The sequence below is a fragment of the Trachemys scripta genome, chromosome 1 (genome assembly GCF_013100865.1).
Source record: "Trachemys scripta elegans isolate TJP31775 chromosome 1, CAS_Tse_1.0, whole genome shotgun sequence".
Lineage (NCBI taxonomy): Eukaryota > Metazoa > Chordata > Testudines > Emydidae > Trachemys > Trachemys scripta.
The window spans coordinates 117,575,863-117,592,216 of NC_048298.1; the positions used below are offsets into that span (position 1 = coordinate 117,575,863).

The 16,354-nt window shown below is 42.5% G+C and overlaps 1 protein-coding gene across 1 annotated transcript in view; it reads left to right on the forward strand.

Moving 5' to 3' along the window:
* Positions 1-16,354, forward strand: part of LOC117871354 (lymphoid-restricted membrane protein-like) — a 64,427-nt gene that overhangs the window by 32,264 nt on the left and 15,809 nt on the right. Inside the window, 7 exon segments of the mRNA XM_034759299.1 lie at positions 1,688-1,851; positions 3,458-3,572; positions 3,942-4,104; positions 6,349-6,410; positions 10,554-10,662; positions 11,893-12,040; positions 12,919-13,000. Of these exon segments, the coding sequence (XP_034615190.1) occupies positions 1,688-1,851; positions 3,458-3,572; positions 3,942-4,104; positions 6,349-6,410; positions 10,554-10,662; positions 11,893-12,040; positions 12,919-13,000 (843 nt within the window).

Genomic DNA, 16,354 nt, shown 5'->3' on the forward strand with positions numbered 1-16,354 from the left:
TCTTCCCCCCCCCCCCCCCCCCCCCCCTTTCAGTGAGAGACTTCTTGGGATTTTTCTAGGTGGTTTTTTTGTTTGCCACCAAAAAGTGATGCAAGTAAGTGGGGGATGTGACATGTCAAATGTTGCTCTTATTCGGCGGCTAGGTTGCAGTTATTCATGGTAGGGAAAATGTTTCCAGGGGAAATGTTGCTCATAAGTGATGTTTGCAGCAATACCTTGTAAGAGCAGCCAAGTGCCTACTGTGCCATTTTGGAAGGAATATGGTCGTCCTTCTGCATCTGGTAAGTTGTTGTTCTTAGTGGTTTTAAGATCTTGCAATGGGACCCAAGTAGTCTGATAGTCCTACTAGAGAAACTGGACAACGCTTGCTGCCATATAAGAAGTATGCTCCTCTTTTTCTTCTTTATAAGCTCGTCTCTCTCCATTAGCCAGGCTCTGTCCTTGAACCAAGAATGAAAAGGTGAATGTTTCGGTTTTAATGGTACCACCTCCCTGACTATAACAGTCTATTGCCAGGCCTGGTGTCTAAATTGTTTAAGGAGTTCTCATCAGGATCTTGCTTGCTTTCTGAAAGATCAGACATTTCTTTGAGAGTAAATAGCATGGGCAATAACTTTCTGATTTTTGTATAATTTTCAAGTACCATGAGAAATTTCAGCAGTCAGTCAGTTCTATACAATGACTAGCCTACTCTGTAAAAGTTATATTAACATAGGAATCCTCATCCCCAGCTTAGCAGAAGTGGAATTGTAGCCAAGAAACAGTTCCCAAAAAAGTGTTCAGGTAGTGCTCTACTGCAGTCTTACTAATCACATGATAGACACTATACCTGTCCCTCTACAGTGCATGCTCACTGCCATCTGGAGTTCATCCTTGAAAGGTGTTGCCGCCAGCTGATAGACATTGCTCCGTTGACCAGATAGGCCTCAGACAAAGTAAACAACATTTAACTTGCACATTAGCATGGTTAAATCTGATACACATTCGTATAAACTCTACCCTGAAACACTCCAATTGCTGTAACTGAAGTTACTTTCTCCCATGCTACTAAAAGGCATAGTCTTTCACTCTCTCTGCCTGTCGCTTCACCTAATGTGAAGCCACAAATGAAGAATTGTAAAATAGTGTATAATGCCATGCTCTGAACCTTCTGGAAAGCTTCTATGTGTTGGTGATTATTAGGGCTGGTCTAAAAGAGTAAATGTCTTCCACAATTTTTAAAGGAAACACTTGTTACCATTTTTTTTCCATTTGCGCTGAATTTTTTTTTTATTTATTTAAAGTCTGGAGCCAATTTTTATTTCAAAAGTCATTAATTTCAATGGAAGATTTTGAAGGAGATGTTTTTTCTGCAAAAATATTTACTTCCTTTGGAAAAAAAATAGATGAAAAGCCACTTTTCAAACAGCTGTACTGGTTATGCTGTTATGATGCTATGTCCTTATCTGTCTTGCCCCTTCAAAAAACTGAGGGGGGTTAAACTCAATGTTGCGTGAAGTCCATCCTTCTTGTTTACTTAGTGCTGACAGTCTAGTATATGGACATTTACTAGACTACTAAGGGATGGCCGATAGGGAGAGGCTGTCTCTGCTGACCAGAGATCCTGTACACTTCTAAGTGCCATGTTCAGTAAACCTTATGCTACACTCTTATAACCATGTGGCATTTTTAACTTTAAAATGAATAGGACCTCAAGCAAGTGCTAGAAGAGAAGATAAATCACTGGATTAAAAAGCTCCATCTCTTAGAAGAACACAGAGAATCCCTGGATAAAGAGTATGTTAGAATGGCAGGAAATCTGAGGAGAATAAGAACAGAGCAGCTTCACGTCAGGAAAGAGCTCTCTTCCAGGTACCTCTAATTCTCTCCCGCTCCCCCGCCCCATGTAAATGACACATGGAACTCGGAACTAGACTTCTTGAAATTGAAAACTAATTGCATGCTCCTCTGAGCAGATCTGTTTAAAGGGGTTTATCCTACATGGCGTTATCCTCTGCATACCCAGTAAGAATGCATCATTGTAGAGACTCTGCTAAAACACCAGGCAGACCACAGACTAAACAGTTGAAAAGCTGCATGTTCTGCAGGTGCAACCACTAAATAAGCAGAACTGTTGGCTGTGTATGAAGTTGATGGCATGCCCATGTTTGACAGACCAGCATCGTTACTTATTGGAAATGGTCTGCTATACCAGACCAAACCATTTCTAGCTCAGGGCAGAACACTGCCTTGATTTACTAGTGGTCAGGGAAAATTTGGACTCTAAGTAGATTTTCTTATAGAAATGGGTAAATGTAGGCTAGGAAAGAACATTCCTATCCTCATTTTATTTGTTTGCTGGGGCTGAGCAAGCATAGTATTCTCCTGGCCTGATCTATTCTATATCTTTCTGAATCTCCCGCCATTGGTGTAGTGCTAGTGTAGGCCAGCTGCTGGTGGAGTGCCCAGCTCAGGACCCTCTGATTAAAAATGGGGGTGGCTGGCCATGCTACCAGTGGAGCTGTAACAGTGGGAAGACGTTCAGAAAAGGGTCAGTTTGGATACAGCCCCATTGTTTTGCAATGCAAAAGAAGCCTATTAAGGGTCACTGAACAGCCACTTTCTATCGCAGGGACTCGTGTGGTGCTGACTTTCCATTGGTAGTTGTCGCTTGGTGCTTTAAAGGGTGCTTCAGTGAGACTAAGGGTACATCTACACTACAGCGGGGAGTCGATTTAAGATACGCAAATTCAGCTACGTGAATAGCGTAGCTGAATTCGACGTATCGCAGCCTACTTACCCCGTTGTGAGGACGGCGGCAAAATCGACTTCTGCCGCTTTTTGTCGGCGGCGCTTACTACCACCTCCGCTGGTGGAGTTAGAGCGCCGATTCGGGGATCGATTGTCGCGTCCCGACGGGATGCGATAAATCGATCCCCGAGAGGTCGATTTCTACCCGCCGATTCAGGCGGGTAGTATAGACCAGACCTAAGTGACTAACAAATCAAAGCTGCATAACTGGGGTGATCATTAACCCTGCCTGCAGGGTCATCTTCTGACATTCTTACTAATGCCCTTGTCTTTGGATCCTCTTACCACTTTTCCCTAAAATAGCCGAATGGACTGTCTATGATAAGTTTGTTTAAAATGCCTTTTAAAACTTTGGTACTGGTGCAGTAAACTCCTACTCCTTTTCCACATTGGAATTCATCTAGACACTACTTGCATAGCATTTGCACAGGTTTGGGTGGCTAGGAAACTACTGAAAACCTACACTACTTCTGTACTCATCTGGCAGATCAAACAGCCTTGGATGGGTTAATCCCTAAACCCTTTGTTCGTTTAACTTCCCAGACACAATGTTAAAGCTTTTTAATAGCATGTGGTCTCTCTCTTAGTGACTGGGTATCACACTTCCCAGGCATATTTTTCTGAACTGTCAGGGACTGCTTGTGTCCTGCACTCTTGCCCCCTGCAGACAACACGAGTTAGAAGCTGCCAAACAGTTGCAAGATGAAGCTGTCAGTCGGGCAGATGTTCTTGGCTTGCAGCTCCAAGAAGCTACCAAACGGTTGGAGGACTCCAGCAAACAGGTAGGGCAGTGACTTGGTGTCCTGCACACCAGAAAGCTATGCTTGATACGCCTCTGCTAGCAAATAGGAAACTATGCTTTGTTGGAATGAACAGCCACACTGCAAAACTGTGACTTGCAGAGGAAGTAAAAGCAGAGGAGGTGGCTTCAACAGCTTGCTGATGAAAGAGGCAACTTTGCATATTTGTGGTGGCTTAAAAAAAACAAAACTCAGAAATAGCTCCCATACACAGTCCACCCAAATGTAAAAATGCAGAAGTTCAGTAGGGGCTTATCACTTCCTGAGAGAACAGATGCATTTCGGTTTCATTTGCATGAACAGCAAAGACCTTTTTGTGTCAGTCAGGGCTGTGAACTTTTCTGTGCTCAGGTTAAGGATCGAGATGGGGCACTGCATTCTGCCTGGAAAGAAGTCAGATCTTTGCGAAGTGTGTTAGAGGAAGCCATTTCTGAGCGGAGAACCCTTCAGGCTATGAATACGGCTTTAATGAGCTCTTGCCAGACACTTCAGGAAAAAGATAAAGAGCAGAAAAGTAAGTACTTCTGTAGTATTCACTTATAGCACTGGCAAGTGTTCTGCTGCCCTTAGATAATGGAAGAATCAAATGAGGTCACGCTAGATGGTGACCTTTGTGTTACTTTACTCTGTGGAAGTTCTGTTTCTTTCAAGAATGCTCCAGTCATTCCTCCTTGTGTGATGATCCAGACACGACTTGAGCTCAGCAAGGTCCAGACCTGTTGGCCTTTCAAAGAGAAACTTCCCACCAAAATTGCAGGGTGCTGCAAGACATGGGACTGGTGACTCAGTAGGTGGCGCTTTGAGCCCTCTGAGTCAGGACTAAGTGTTAAGGAGCAGTATAGCTGAAGATGCTGTTCTTGTGCCTAAGCAACCACCTTCGTATTGGGAGTGAACCCTCTTGCTCTGCTACTTCCACTTCCTGTGCTGTAGACTCTGTCCAAGCTGCCCATCCTGCTTTCTGTAGGGGATAGCTCTGCAGTCTGAAACAACTGTTTCACCTAGAGGCTGCCACGTTTTTCGTTCCTTTTAAAATCTAAATGAAGCTCTTTCCTGAACTTATAAGACTTCATATATTTACCTGGTATTCACCCCTTCTTAATGGCAATAACCCAGAAAGCTTTGATATGTCAAGTCTCTGTCTATTCCCGTAGATTCAGTGGAGCGCTGGTGACTTGCACCAGCTGAGGCTCTGGCTCCAGGTACATGTGATCCATGCTATCATGGGGGAAATGTACTCTAAAGAAAAATCTTGAGGCAGGGAAACATGGTAAATTATTTAGTAGTTTTGAAACCAGAGCACATGCTGGGAAGATTATGCTGAGCTGAGGCAGAGGCATGCTCCTAAGCACTTGGCTGAAACTGGTCCCTTAAGAATATTACGCCCCGGTATTGCAGAAACTTCCCCATGATGGCTTTACAGTTTGCAGGTATGTTCATTTGTATTCAAGTGAGCGTCTTACCTGAGGAAGCATGTGTGCGCGCACACTGCATTTGCACATTCATCCTTTAGTTATGTTGTTAGCTGCATGGAAGAGGTGTAGAAATGGAAATTGGCATGTTAGTTTCCTTGGTAGGCTCTGGCCAGAGCCTAACTCCTAAGAACAAAACACACACCAAAAAAAACACCCGTTTTTAAAATGGGATCTCCCCAGCCAATGTAAATGAAGCCAGTAAAGCTACACTCACTTCCCATTTGAGGAGTCTCCCAAATTTTAAGACAGTCTCTTGTTGAACAGGGAACTCTCTAAAGACAGTTCTTAACAATGGTATGGAGATAGAATTGATAATTAAAAATAGTACCACTTCACATGTACTCCCTTTGTGTGGTCAGTCACGGCTGCTTTCTTCCCTAAGGCCACTTCGACACCTCCACTCACATTGCGGCGTAAACTACTCCACAAGTAGTCCTCTGCTAGCAATGCTACCAATACAGTACTGAAATCAATGGAATTTGCTGAGGAAGGTACTACTTGCTCTGAGAAAGGATGGCAGAATTGACCCTATGTTTAGAGTCTCTGGTACCTTAACATAACGTTAATTGCTAGAGCAGCTAGTGCTGATAGAGCTAATATGGCTACTGAGAGATGGATTCTAATCTGTGGAAGAAGAATGAGATGCAATTAACCAAGTTTTCATTGCCAAAGTATTATTGCAATGATGTACAAAGCAAAATACAGTTAATTTCTATGTGTATTGCACTAGTGTTCAGGTCTGCAGGGGGTGGGGCTATTGCACTAGGCGCTGTACAGACAGTGAACAAAAGGACTATCCTTGCTCTTCAGACCACTTTCTGGCCTCAGTCTGCAATGCTGGAAACTAAAATAAAACCAGCAAAATGCTACGTCATGGGGGGCAGTGGGTGGAGGCGGAGGAATCTCAAATATCATCTGGAATCACAGGTCCAAACCTGGCAGCCTATGACCCCATGTTTAGAGGCATTATTCAGAGTGCTATTGCATTCTAAAAGCAGTGACACTCTGATACAAAACACATCCCTTTCTGTATTTAAAAAAGGATAAGAAAATTAGAGCAATACTTAGGACATTTTCAGTGTCTCCCCTGCAGTGGAATATGGTCTCTCGTATGCATCTGTTTTAAAATCTTAAGAATACATGAAAATTGCAGGTACAAATAGCTGACGGTGGAAATTTAACTTCATTCATAATGGGCAAAAAAAAGGTTAAAAGGAACCATAAGAGCATCTAAAATGGTTCTTTATAATTTAACATGCAGTGATTATGTAAATGTCTCTTCATAGCCACTGTTAACCCACTGAGAGAGAAACTGTTTAAGGGACAACTTTGTGGATTGCTGTGTCAGGTATGAAATCCATTATCTCACCTGGTGGTGGAGGAGAGCATTTCATGGCACAGAGGACACCAGGGTGAATGTCCATCTACAATTTGTCTGAAGTCCAATCTGAGGGCCATTTTTGTAACAACTGAGCTACTTTTTTTTCCTAGAGTTTAATTTGTGTAAACATACTGGCTGAAGCGAACTGTGCAGGCTGATTAGCATATATCCCTCAGATTCCCCTCCTCAAGTGGCCTGGGTCAGACATTGTCCCTGCATGGTTCAGTACGGAACATGTTGTTCGGCACTCCTGGTCAACAACTGGTGGTGGTCATGTGCTTAAAAGGATGTTACCTTCATATCTTCCCTGTTTAAAATCTGAGTTTGTTTGATTGCCACGCACTAAACAATGTGCATCTTCGCTGTTCTGAAGGCCATTTTAAAAAACAGGAGGGGATGCAGGCAAATAGGAGCACTGAATGTGTGGCTGGTAAAAGGAAGAGGATAATAGAAAAGGGTTTATATTGCAGCAGCAACACTTCATCTTTACAATTTCCATTCAACTTAGTCTGAGGGAAATTTAATAACGTGCCTTCGTTTGTGGCAACTCTGTGGCAGCTGGGCAGCAAAGAACATCAGTGTTCCCTATTGCCATTGCGGGAAGGTAAATGCACTACTTTATGTAACAAAGCTGGGCAAGGACAAGTTTTTCTGTTTTGTAGGGAAATCCTGAGTTCAAAATCCCTTCCATCAGTTCTGGAACTGAAAAAAACCTTTCTAATTTTCCTGCAAAATAGAATCCCTTAAATTGAGTCAATTTGAAACATTCCATTTCGACTTTCACTTAACATTTTAATAAAAAAATCAAAATATTTCATTATGAAAATGTTGCAATGGAACTTTTTAACATTATGAAAATGCTTCATGTTCACTTTTTTTGTAAACAGAAATTGGTCAAAATCAATACATCCAGGAGACTCTTTCAACAAATAGGCATTTTCCAATGAAAAAACATTTTCCATTGGAAAATTCCCAACCAGCCCTATTACTATAACCTTATTTATTCAGGTATTAAAGATCAGGCTTTATTTTGACAAAGTTGTGTTCCCTCCAAAGACTTAGAGTAAAGCATTTATCTTTTTTTAAGGCCCCAATCCTACAAACACATCCACATGTGCATAAGCTTACGCACATAGGTAACTGAGTCAAGTTAGAGACAGGTTTCAGAGTAGCAGCCGTGTTAGTCTGTATCCTCAGAAAGAACAGGAGTACTTGTGGCACCTTAGAGACTAACAAATTTATTAGAGCATAAGCTTTCATGGACTACAGCCCACTTCTTCGGACGCATATAGAGTGGAATAAATATTGAAGATATATATACATACATACAGAGAGCATAAACAGGTGGGAGTTGTCTTACCAACTCTGAGAGGCCAATTAAGTAAGAGGGGGAAAAAAACCCTTTTTGAAGTGATAATCAAGATAGCCCAGTACAGACAGTTTGATAAGAAGTGTGAGAACACTTACAAGGGGAGATAGATTCAATGTTTGTAATGGCTCAGCCATTCCCAGTCCTTATTCAATCCTGAGTTGATGATATGCAAACTAGATACAATCAACTCAGGATTGAATAAGGACTGGGAATGGCTAAGCCATTACAAACATTGAATCTATCTCCCCTTGTAAGTGTTCTCACACTTCTTATCAAACTGTCTGTACTGGGCTATCTTGATTATCACTTCAAAAAGGGTTTTTGTTTTTTTTTCTTTTCTCTTACTTAATTGGCCTCTCAGAGTTGGTAAGACAACTCCCACCTGTTTATGCTCTCTGTATGTGTGTATATATATCTCCTCAATATTTATTCCANCTCTCTCTCTCTCTCTCTCTGTGTGTGTGTGTGTGTGTGTGTGTGTGTGTGTGTGTGTGTGTGTATGTATGTATGTATATATATATCCTCAATATTTATTCCACTCTATATGCATCCGAAGAAGTGGGCTGTAGTCCACGAAAGCTTATGCTCTAATAAATTTGTTAGTCTCTAAGGTGCCACAAGTACTCCTGTTCTTTTTAAGTTAGAGACAGTTCGCATGAGTAAAATTAAGCTTTTGCAAAGATTAAACAGAAGCAGAATTGGTTAAATTGGGTAGTACTCTGATTGCTTAACTGTAAGAATCCCTCCAATAGAAGGATATTAATCCAACAGTATGGCTTCTACAAGCAGTAATAGTGTATACTTTTCTCTCCCTATCCAGTTGCCCTAACTATCTTCCTATTACAATAGAGTTGCATAGATGAGGAGGCTAGTGACTACAGTCCACTGTCCAGTTTAAACCAAGAAACAGTAAAAGAGAAGGTAGTGAGAAATTCTGGCCACTATTTTTAGTCCTATAGGTTTTTGGTTTTGTGGTTTGCTTGTTTGTTTGTTTTTTTCCCACCCCCCCGTCACACGGGGGAGGGAAAAAACATTGATTCTACGAGAACTGTGCCAAAATTGGTAACACTTTTTTTGTTTTGTTTTGTTAACAGCTTTAGGAGTAGCCTTCAAGAATTTACAATCAATAAATGCTATCCTGTTCTTCACTCATCCTTTTTTTCCTTTTTATGCCTTGCTTTATATTGTCACTCTGTAAACATTGTGCACCTGGGAAATTGAAATCCAGATCTCTTGATAGACTTCTCTCTGCAAAGTTTTTTTTGTTTTGTTTTGAAGCAGGGGGGCTGGTTTGGTTTGTTGCAAAGTTAAACTTTTTTGGTATGCATCCTCCATTGACTGTCCTTCAGCTTCTGTAAAACACATGTGGCAAACGACGGTCTTCTGTTGCTTAGAGTTACCATATTTTGTGCCTCCATGGGCCCTGCCCCCGCCCCGCCCATGCCCCCGCCCCAACTCTGCCCCTTCCCCAAAGTCTCCGCCCCCTCCCCTGCTTCCCGCGAACATTTGATTCGCGGGAAGCCTGAAGCAGGTAAGGCGGGTGTGGGGGGAGGAGGCGCGGCCCAGGCTGGCTCCCCCCCGGCGTTTCCAGCCTGGGTCGGCTCGGGCCCTGGGGTGCCAGCCCCGGGCCCGGCCCCCGGCCGACCACCCCCGGCCCGCCCAGCACCGCCGGTTCCCGGCGGCCCAGCGCACCCCCCGGCCGCCCAGCACCGCCGGCCCCCGGCCCCGGGCCAGCCCCCGGCCCAGCGGCGCCAGATTTTCCAGGACATGTTCGGCTTTTTGGGATTTCCCCCCGGACGGGGATTTGAGTCCCAAAAAGCCCGACATGTCTGGGAAAATCCAGACGTATGGTAACCCTACTGTTGCTTTTTTGAAAAGTTACTGGTCTAAGACATAGGTGACCCTTCTCTGAAGGACTAGAAGCTGAAAACTCAGCTGAAACTCAAACTAGAGTTCTTGAAGCTAGAAGACATAAATTCATCATTAAAATAAAAGACACTTCCTTGGTTTGAGAACCATGTTAAAATAACATGTTTTCCCCCACATATCGATGAATGGCTACTGCTGCATAAATCCTTTCCAATATGCATTATTTGATTGGTTTTCAGCAGTAAAAGGCCTCATTTGAACAACGGTTAGCATATACAATTGAGGGGGAACTAGGACACAGGTGGTTCTTCTCCTTCCCCCACCACCCCATGGGGACTGGGTCTGTTGGTGGGAGGGGAAGGGGAACTGCAGAGGGGAGCCTGTAGGAGCCGTTGGAGAAGCTGCCAAAGCAGATCCATTCAGTCAATTTTCTACAGTCTTCACTGGACTTTCTCTGCCCTTTGACTGGTTGCTTTTTGCTCTCACCCTCTCTTCAGCTCAGCTTCATTCCACACCTGCCGCTGTCACCGTCTTCTGCCTTGTCCCGCTCACCTCCTGCTACAGTGTCCCTTCCTTTTACTTCACCTTCTAATTAGCTTATTCCTTCCTAACTAAACCCACTACTCAAAAAACATGGCACTAACATGTCTGCCACCATCCCGTTGTCCACGCTGCTTGTGTATTGTACCCCTTCCCCCACCCCATGTGGGGCTTGTCGATTGGACTGTAAACTCTTCAGGGTAGGGATTGTCTAGCATTCTGTGTGTACAGTGCCTAGCACAATGGGAATGTGCTTGGCTGGTAGTAGGTGCTACAGTAAGTAACATGATGAACAATAACCTGCCATATGTTTTCCCTTCTCCAATTAGCACCTTTGCCCCTTCAAAAGATTTGGGGGCCAAGAAGCAGGTCAGGGCACTGGACTTCCCAAGACACCCTCTTTGAGATACTCATGCTGGTATTCTACACCTCTGCTAGGTAAGATCTGCTGGCTACTCTTTTATGGTTTTTGCCTTCTTTTGTACCCTGATCTTTTGAAGTGCAGAGGTAGTTGGTGGATGAACTAAAATTATTGTCTAATGTAACATGGTGCTAAATCTAAAATAGCAAACGATTAAAAGATGAACAATAATGGAAATCATTCTATCAAGCACAGATATTCTTTGCTATAAGTATCTGTTGCCTGTGCCTCAGCATAAATCTGTCCTGACTCACTATGGTGAAAATTTGCTATTGGCTTTAATTGGTATAAACAATGCCCACAAATGACCTGAGATGCCTTTGCCTGGCTGGATCTAAAGAATAGCTGTGTTCATGAGCCATCTCACAGACAGCTGGAAATGGCAACTGAAGAGCTTTTCTTGTGCAAAACAAATGGCTGTACCATCAATCTCCAGCACTAATGAGGAGGCGGTTTAGCTTACGTTGTATATGACAGGCATCAAAAACTGAGCTTTTAACATCCCAATTTGGCCTGCTTCATTTATCCCAAGCTTTAGCTTGTAGCTGAGAGTCCAGGCCATGTCATGGCATAGATGTGGGTCAGTGAGCTTCCATCTAGCCAATCGGTCACCTTCCCATAATGCCACTGTATGCTGATTCTGCAAAGATGTCATTTTATGCAGTGTCTGCAATTCCTCCTTTTGCCTACTGGTCCCTGTTGTCTGGGAGCCCAGGGTTGCTCTAACCAAGGTTTTATTTCCACTGCAATGTACAATGTTACTTTCTACAGTAAGTGCTGCTGCCTTGCCTCCCACACATTACCATCCTCCCATCTCCCCATGACACCACTGCTTCAGTTCAAAATGCCATATACAATTGTCAAATCTGAAAGCTGTGTGAGGTAGAGACTGGCTGCTAGCGTTGCAGTGTGGTAAATGGACACCACTGCTCAAATGCAAGTGTGTCAATGGTCACTGGCCTACCCTGGACTGCTGGTCATGCTCCCCTTAAAAATGGATTCTGCCAAGTTTTATGTCCATCCACCTGTAGTCTGCTTATATTTCTCTACAGCTCCCTGAACCTTTACTAATAACCTATGAAAGTAGCAAGCGAATGAAACAGGGCAAATGTACAATCAGGTTTATTGTCTCTGAGGTGTGGCTATATCTGTTGATAGAAAAGGACCAAATCTACCCAGCTGACTGACTAGTAACTTTTTATGTTGACACCCTGCTCATTATTTCAAGTCTGCATCTTTGTTAACAGATGCTCTGGCCTTGGAAATCCTACAGCTGAATCCAAGAGTGTACACAAGCAGTGATCTCACATGTGTAACAACCAGAGCTCGCTCTATGTTTGAAAGGGAGGATCTGAAAAATGGGTCTACTTTGGACATGACACTGGAGGGACACAAGTAAGAGGGCAAAACAATGTATGGGCTGGGGTCGGGGGAAAGGGAGACTGGACAAGTAGTGTTACCACAGACTCTTGAGGGGAGCTGAAGACCGCCACTCTCTAGCTGTTCTAGTATAGTTTCTGTTATTGTTAACCTTCAAGAATCTGGTCTTGTTTAATACTACAGCATCACTGCAAGGGAATGAGACTATATTCTGAATTAGTGAGCAAATAATGGTAGCACTGGTTATAATGGTATCTATATGTCCCTTATCACTGTAGAACCAGAGTGCCTCACGTTCATTAATAAGGGTTATTCTTACAATGCCCCTATGAGCCATGGAGGTAGTATTCCCATTCTACAGATGGGGGACCTGAGGCATAGGATAGACTAAGTCACACAGGAAGCCTGTGGCTGAACTTGGAACTGAAAATCAGGTCCTTGAGCTCCAGGCTAATGTGTCATCCACTAGACCGTCCTTCCTAACTGTGACTAGAAATTGATAATTTACAGGGTCATCAAAGCACCAGAGATGCTTTTGTAGCCATTGTGGTATAACATTTTCTTCCTCTTAAGGCTATATCTGATTTTTCCCTTTTTGGAAACTGATTTTTAAAAAATGTGATGTGGCTGTTGCTGAGGAAGCAGAACTTTGCATTGCAAACAAGTGACTGCAAGTCTCAGCAACTCTCGTGACTCCTCTGTTACTATCTGTCAATGTCATTTTCATTAGACTTGTTTTGCTTAATGATGTATCTGTCATGGTTGGGGAATAGCCCCAATCTTCACGAAGACATGGTGGCGAACTTCAACTCTTGTTTCTGTGTAAAATTAATTTAAGGAAAACATCCAAATGTGATCTTGTTGCAATATGCAAATAAAATTTGTGCTGCCAGGTGGAAGATACGCTCTGTTGGTAACCAGACTGATGCAGATTTTGTTGCCTTCTCTACTACAATGGACTCTCTATTTACTGAGGTTAGTGCTGTCTTTAATTTCAGCAGTCTTGCCTTTGAATTTGGTAGCCCTTTACTTGCAATAGTGCACTGACTTTTTAAAATAGAATTGAGGGGTCAGACTTTCAAGGTGAGTAAGTCGGCATTGCTCCATTGGTAAATCAGTGGACTTCTGCTGACTTACCTTTCTTTATGCAGGCTATTGGGAGACATACCAACTGAGACTATCTCTTTTAATAACTGTGATTGGAATAAAACATTCCAGAAATGTACTTGACCTGTGATGTTCAAATCCAGGTCAAAGTTTAGGAGTATATAAATCCTATACTCTAACTCAGAGTACTCTTTATTCAATATACAAATCTTAAAATGAGTGTTCCTTTTTTAGTAACAAGGGACTCCTCTATTGGTAAAGCATGAATGATATCCGTTCCCAACATGTTTGGGGGGGGAAGGGGGAAGAGATGAAACAAAAAACCAAGGAGGCATCTTTACTTTTTAATAATCCCATCTGATTGTCTTTCTGTATACTTCCTTCTGTGAAAACTATTACGTTATGACTATGCTCTTCCAAAAATCCATTTTTGCTTAAGAAAAACAAGGTGATCGATACTTTACCCAATATAGTGTAGTTCAGATTTGCATCTAGATTTCAATGGGATAGTGTGTGTGTCCACTCAGTGCTTAAGGTGAGGAAAAAGACCAAATAAATGGTCCTCAGTCCCACAAAGTGACCAGTTACGACAGGCAGATGAACATTAGAGTAAATCCTTGGTTCTCGCCTTGATTGCTGGTCACCAATGTTACTTTCTGTTCTAGTCAGCACCATACACTTTCTAATTGTGATGTTAATTGGAAATGTGCCTGAGCTTTGTCAATGGGATCAGGATTTCAAATCCCGGACTTCAGCGACATTTGCATCTGGCCTGTCAGACTAATACAATGGCACTTTTTTCCGTACTGCTGCATCAAATGAAAGTGCAACCTAATTTAGACTAATAGTGAAATCATTTTCTGCTACAAATGAGTTAGTAACCTCAGACCTGCCCACTGTGAGGTGGCCCAGCCATCTGCAATAGTCATTATCCACCCTTGGTGGAGAAGCAAAGGAGAAAATGAGACAGCTACTCAATCACTCTTTCCACATTAGAGTGATCTTGGGGTTGAGAGATGTTGGTTGATTGGCGTGGGGGCTAGGTGAGGAAGCCTTCTCTTGCACTGCTATTGCCCATATTGTACTTCTGCTTTGGCTAGCTAGAGGGCCTTGTTCTACACAGCACTTGTGACCAGCACTGTTGTGTACATTTAAGCAACATAACACACTCCATATTTGTATAGTTCTGTAATTCCAGTTTATACCCCAAATTACACTTTTTGGCTCTGGGTAGGGTTCCTCTGCATTTCTGTTGGAATCCCTTTTGTGTAGTATTCATAATCCTTCTTTCTTCCCTGGGACAAGATTCCAGGTCTGAACTGAAGGAAAGGCAAATGGGCAGTATCCCATATCTGGTCTAAAAACTATGACGTAGAACAAAATTTGAATGTCCATGTTTAATAGGAAGAGTGTCTCTAGCATTTTATCAGACTGTGGTTACCTGCAGGTGTGTTGCTTATAGTGAGTCCTTCAGAATGTAAGTAACTCCATACTTGTATTACTCTCTGTGTGTGTGTGTGTGTGTGTGTGTGTGTGTGTGTGTGTGTTGTGAAAACATGGTCAGAGTAGGGATTTGAGGCTGCTCTAAATCTCTAGCTCTTGTGTGAGTCAAACTAATCTTTCTATGCTGGGGGCTTAGAACTAACCACTTGCTTTCCGACACATCACCAAGGAAATGTATATTGATTCCTTTGGGATTCTGTAAGCTTTTATGCAAAGAGTACTTCACCAGAAGACTGCTACAACACAGATAGTGTCTGAAGGACAGTGAAACAGCAAACACACTCTCCATTACAAGAAGTAGGCCTAGATGATAGAGAAATATTGATATTATAAGGAGATCATGTGTTTTTCACACTTGTAAACAGAGCTGGTTTGGGCTCAATTGCAAATCATTACCTTGCTTCACTAGAATGACTGATATATTGCATATAGCAGGTAGTAACTGTGCCCTGAATTTCTGTAAAATCATGATTTTGTTAAACCTATTAAAGGCAGGTATCTCTGCGTACACTGATAGGTGTGATAGTAAAGCCACGGTGTGGCTTTTTCTTTAAATTCTACCTCTGCAATCCAGAAGTTTCAACAGTTCTTAACACTTTAAAGTCTTTGGAAAAGAACTAGGTGTGGATGAAAAGTATAGAACGGCTTTCAGTTCTCCTTTGGCTTGTAACAAAGTCACTGAAAGCTTGAATTTATTCCTGCATTATATGTGGGGGTGTCTCTTGCTTTGGTCAATCCCTCTTGATTTCGAGGTAGTACTACATTTATAAGCTCCCTTGAGTCTTTTTGTTTCCATTCCAGTACACTGCTCCCTCCCCTAGAGAAAAATAAAACACTGTAGCTTCCTTAAGCCCAAGAGAGAATTCAAATAAGAGTATAAATAGCAGAGATTTGCATGAGGAAACATCCAGATGACTGAGCTGAACTCTAGTCACGGATCCTCAAACTAATGTGGGGAGAAAGGAAACTGAACAACATACACAGCATTGCTGTCCAGTGGGGCTTTTTATTTATTTATTTTTAAAGTTGCTCAGTTTTTGCTTGCCCAACTAAAAACATCTTGAAAGGGGTCTCACTTTTTTCAGAAACAGCTGAGCTTACATCCTCCTTAAAAATCAGGCCCCATGCAGGCGTAAGGTTGGGGACCTAAGCATCAAGGGGTCCATAATCAATTGTCCCTTCAGAACACTGTTGGCTGTATGGCATGTTTCTATGAGAAAAGCGTATGGAGGCTTTTTCTGTAGAAAGAAAGTTCATAAATAAAGATTTTCTTCTCACTTCACTTCTAGATCCCACTCTTACAAAATTAAACAGGTTCAGAAATGTAAAATTTGAGGAGGTTACCAATACTGCACATCTCTCTGAGAAACTCCAGCCAACTCCTATCTCTGTGCTTTGATTCCTTTCCTTTCCTACGCTCCCTCCCTTTTGTTTTTTAATATCTGCTCAGGTTCTTAGTCAGCATGTCCTCCATGGATGGGCTCATTAAATTTCTCCTTCATCTTCATTATTTCTATGCTATAGTAACAGGATTTTTTCTATATTGTACAGGGGTGGAATTCTCCCCTTGAATAAGTGGGCTGGTCTCCCATTCACTTCAGGGGGAGTTAAATTTTTCCCTCAGAAGCCTATGTTCCAAACATCTTTTGTACATGTTAGATCCTCTTCATATCTATCTCCTTGCTGGTATAGGTAAATAGCAAGGAACACAAAAGCTAT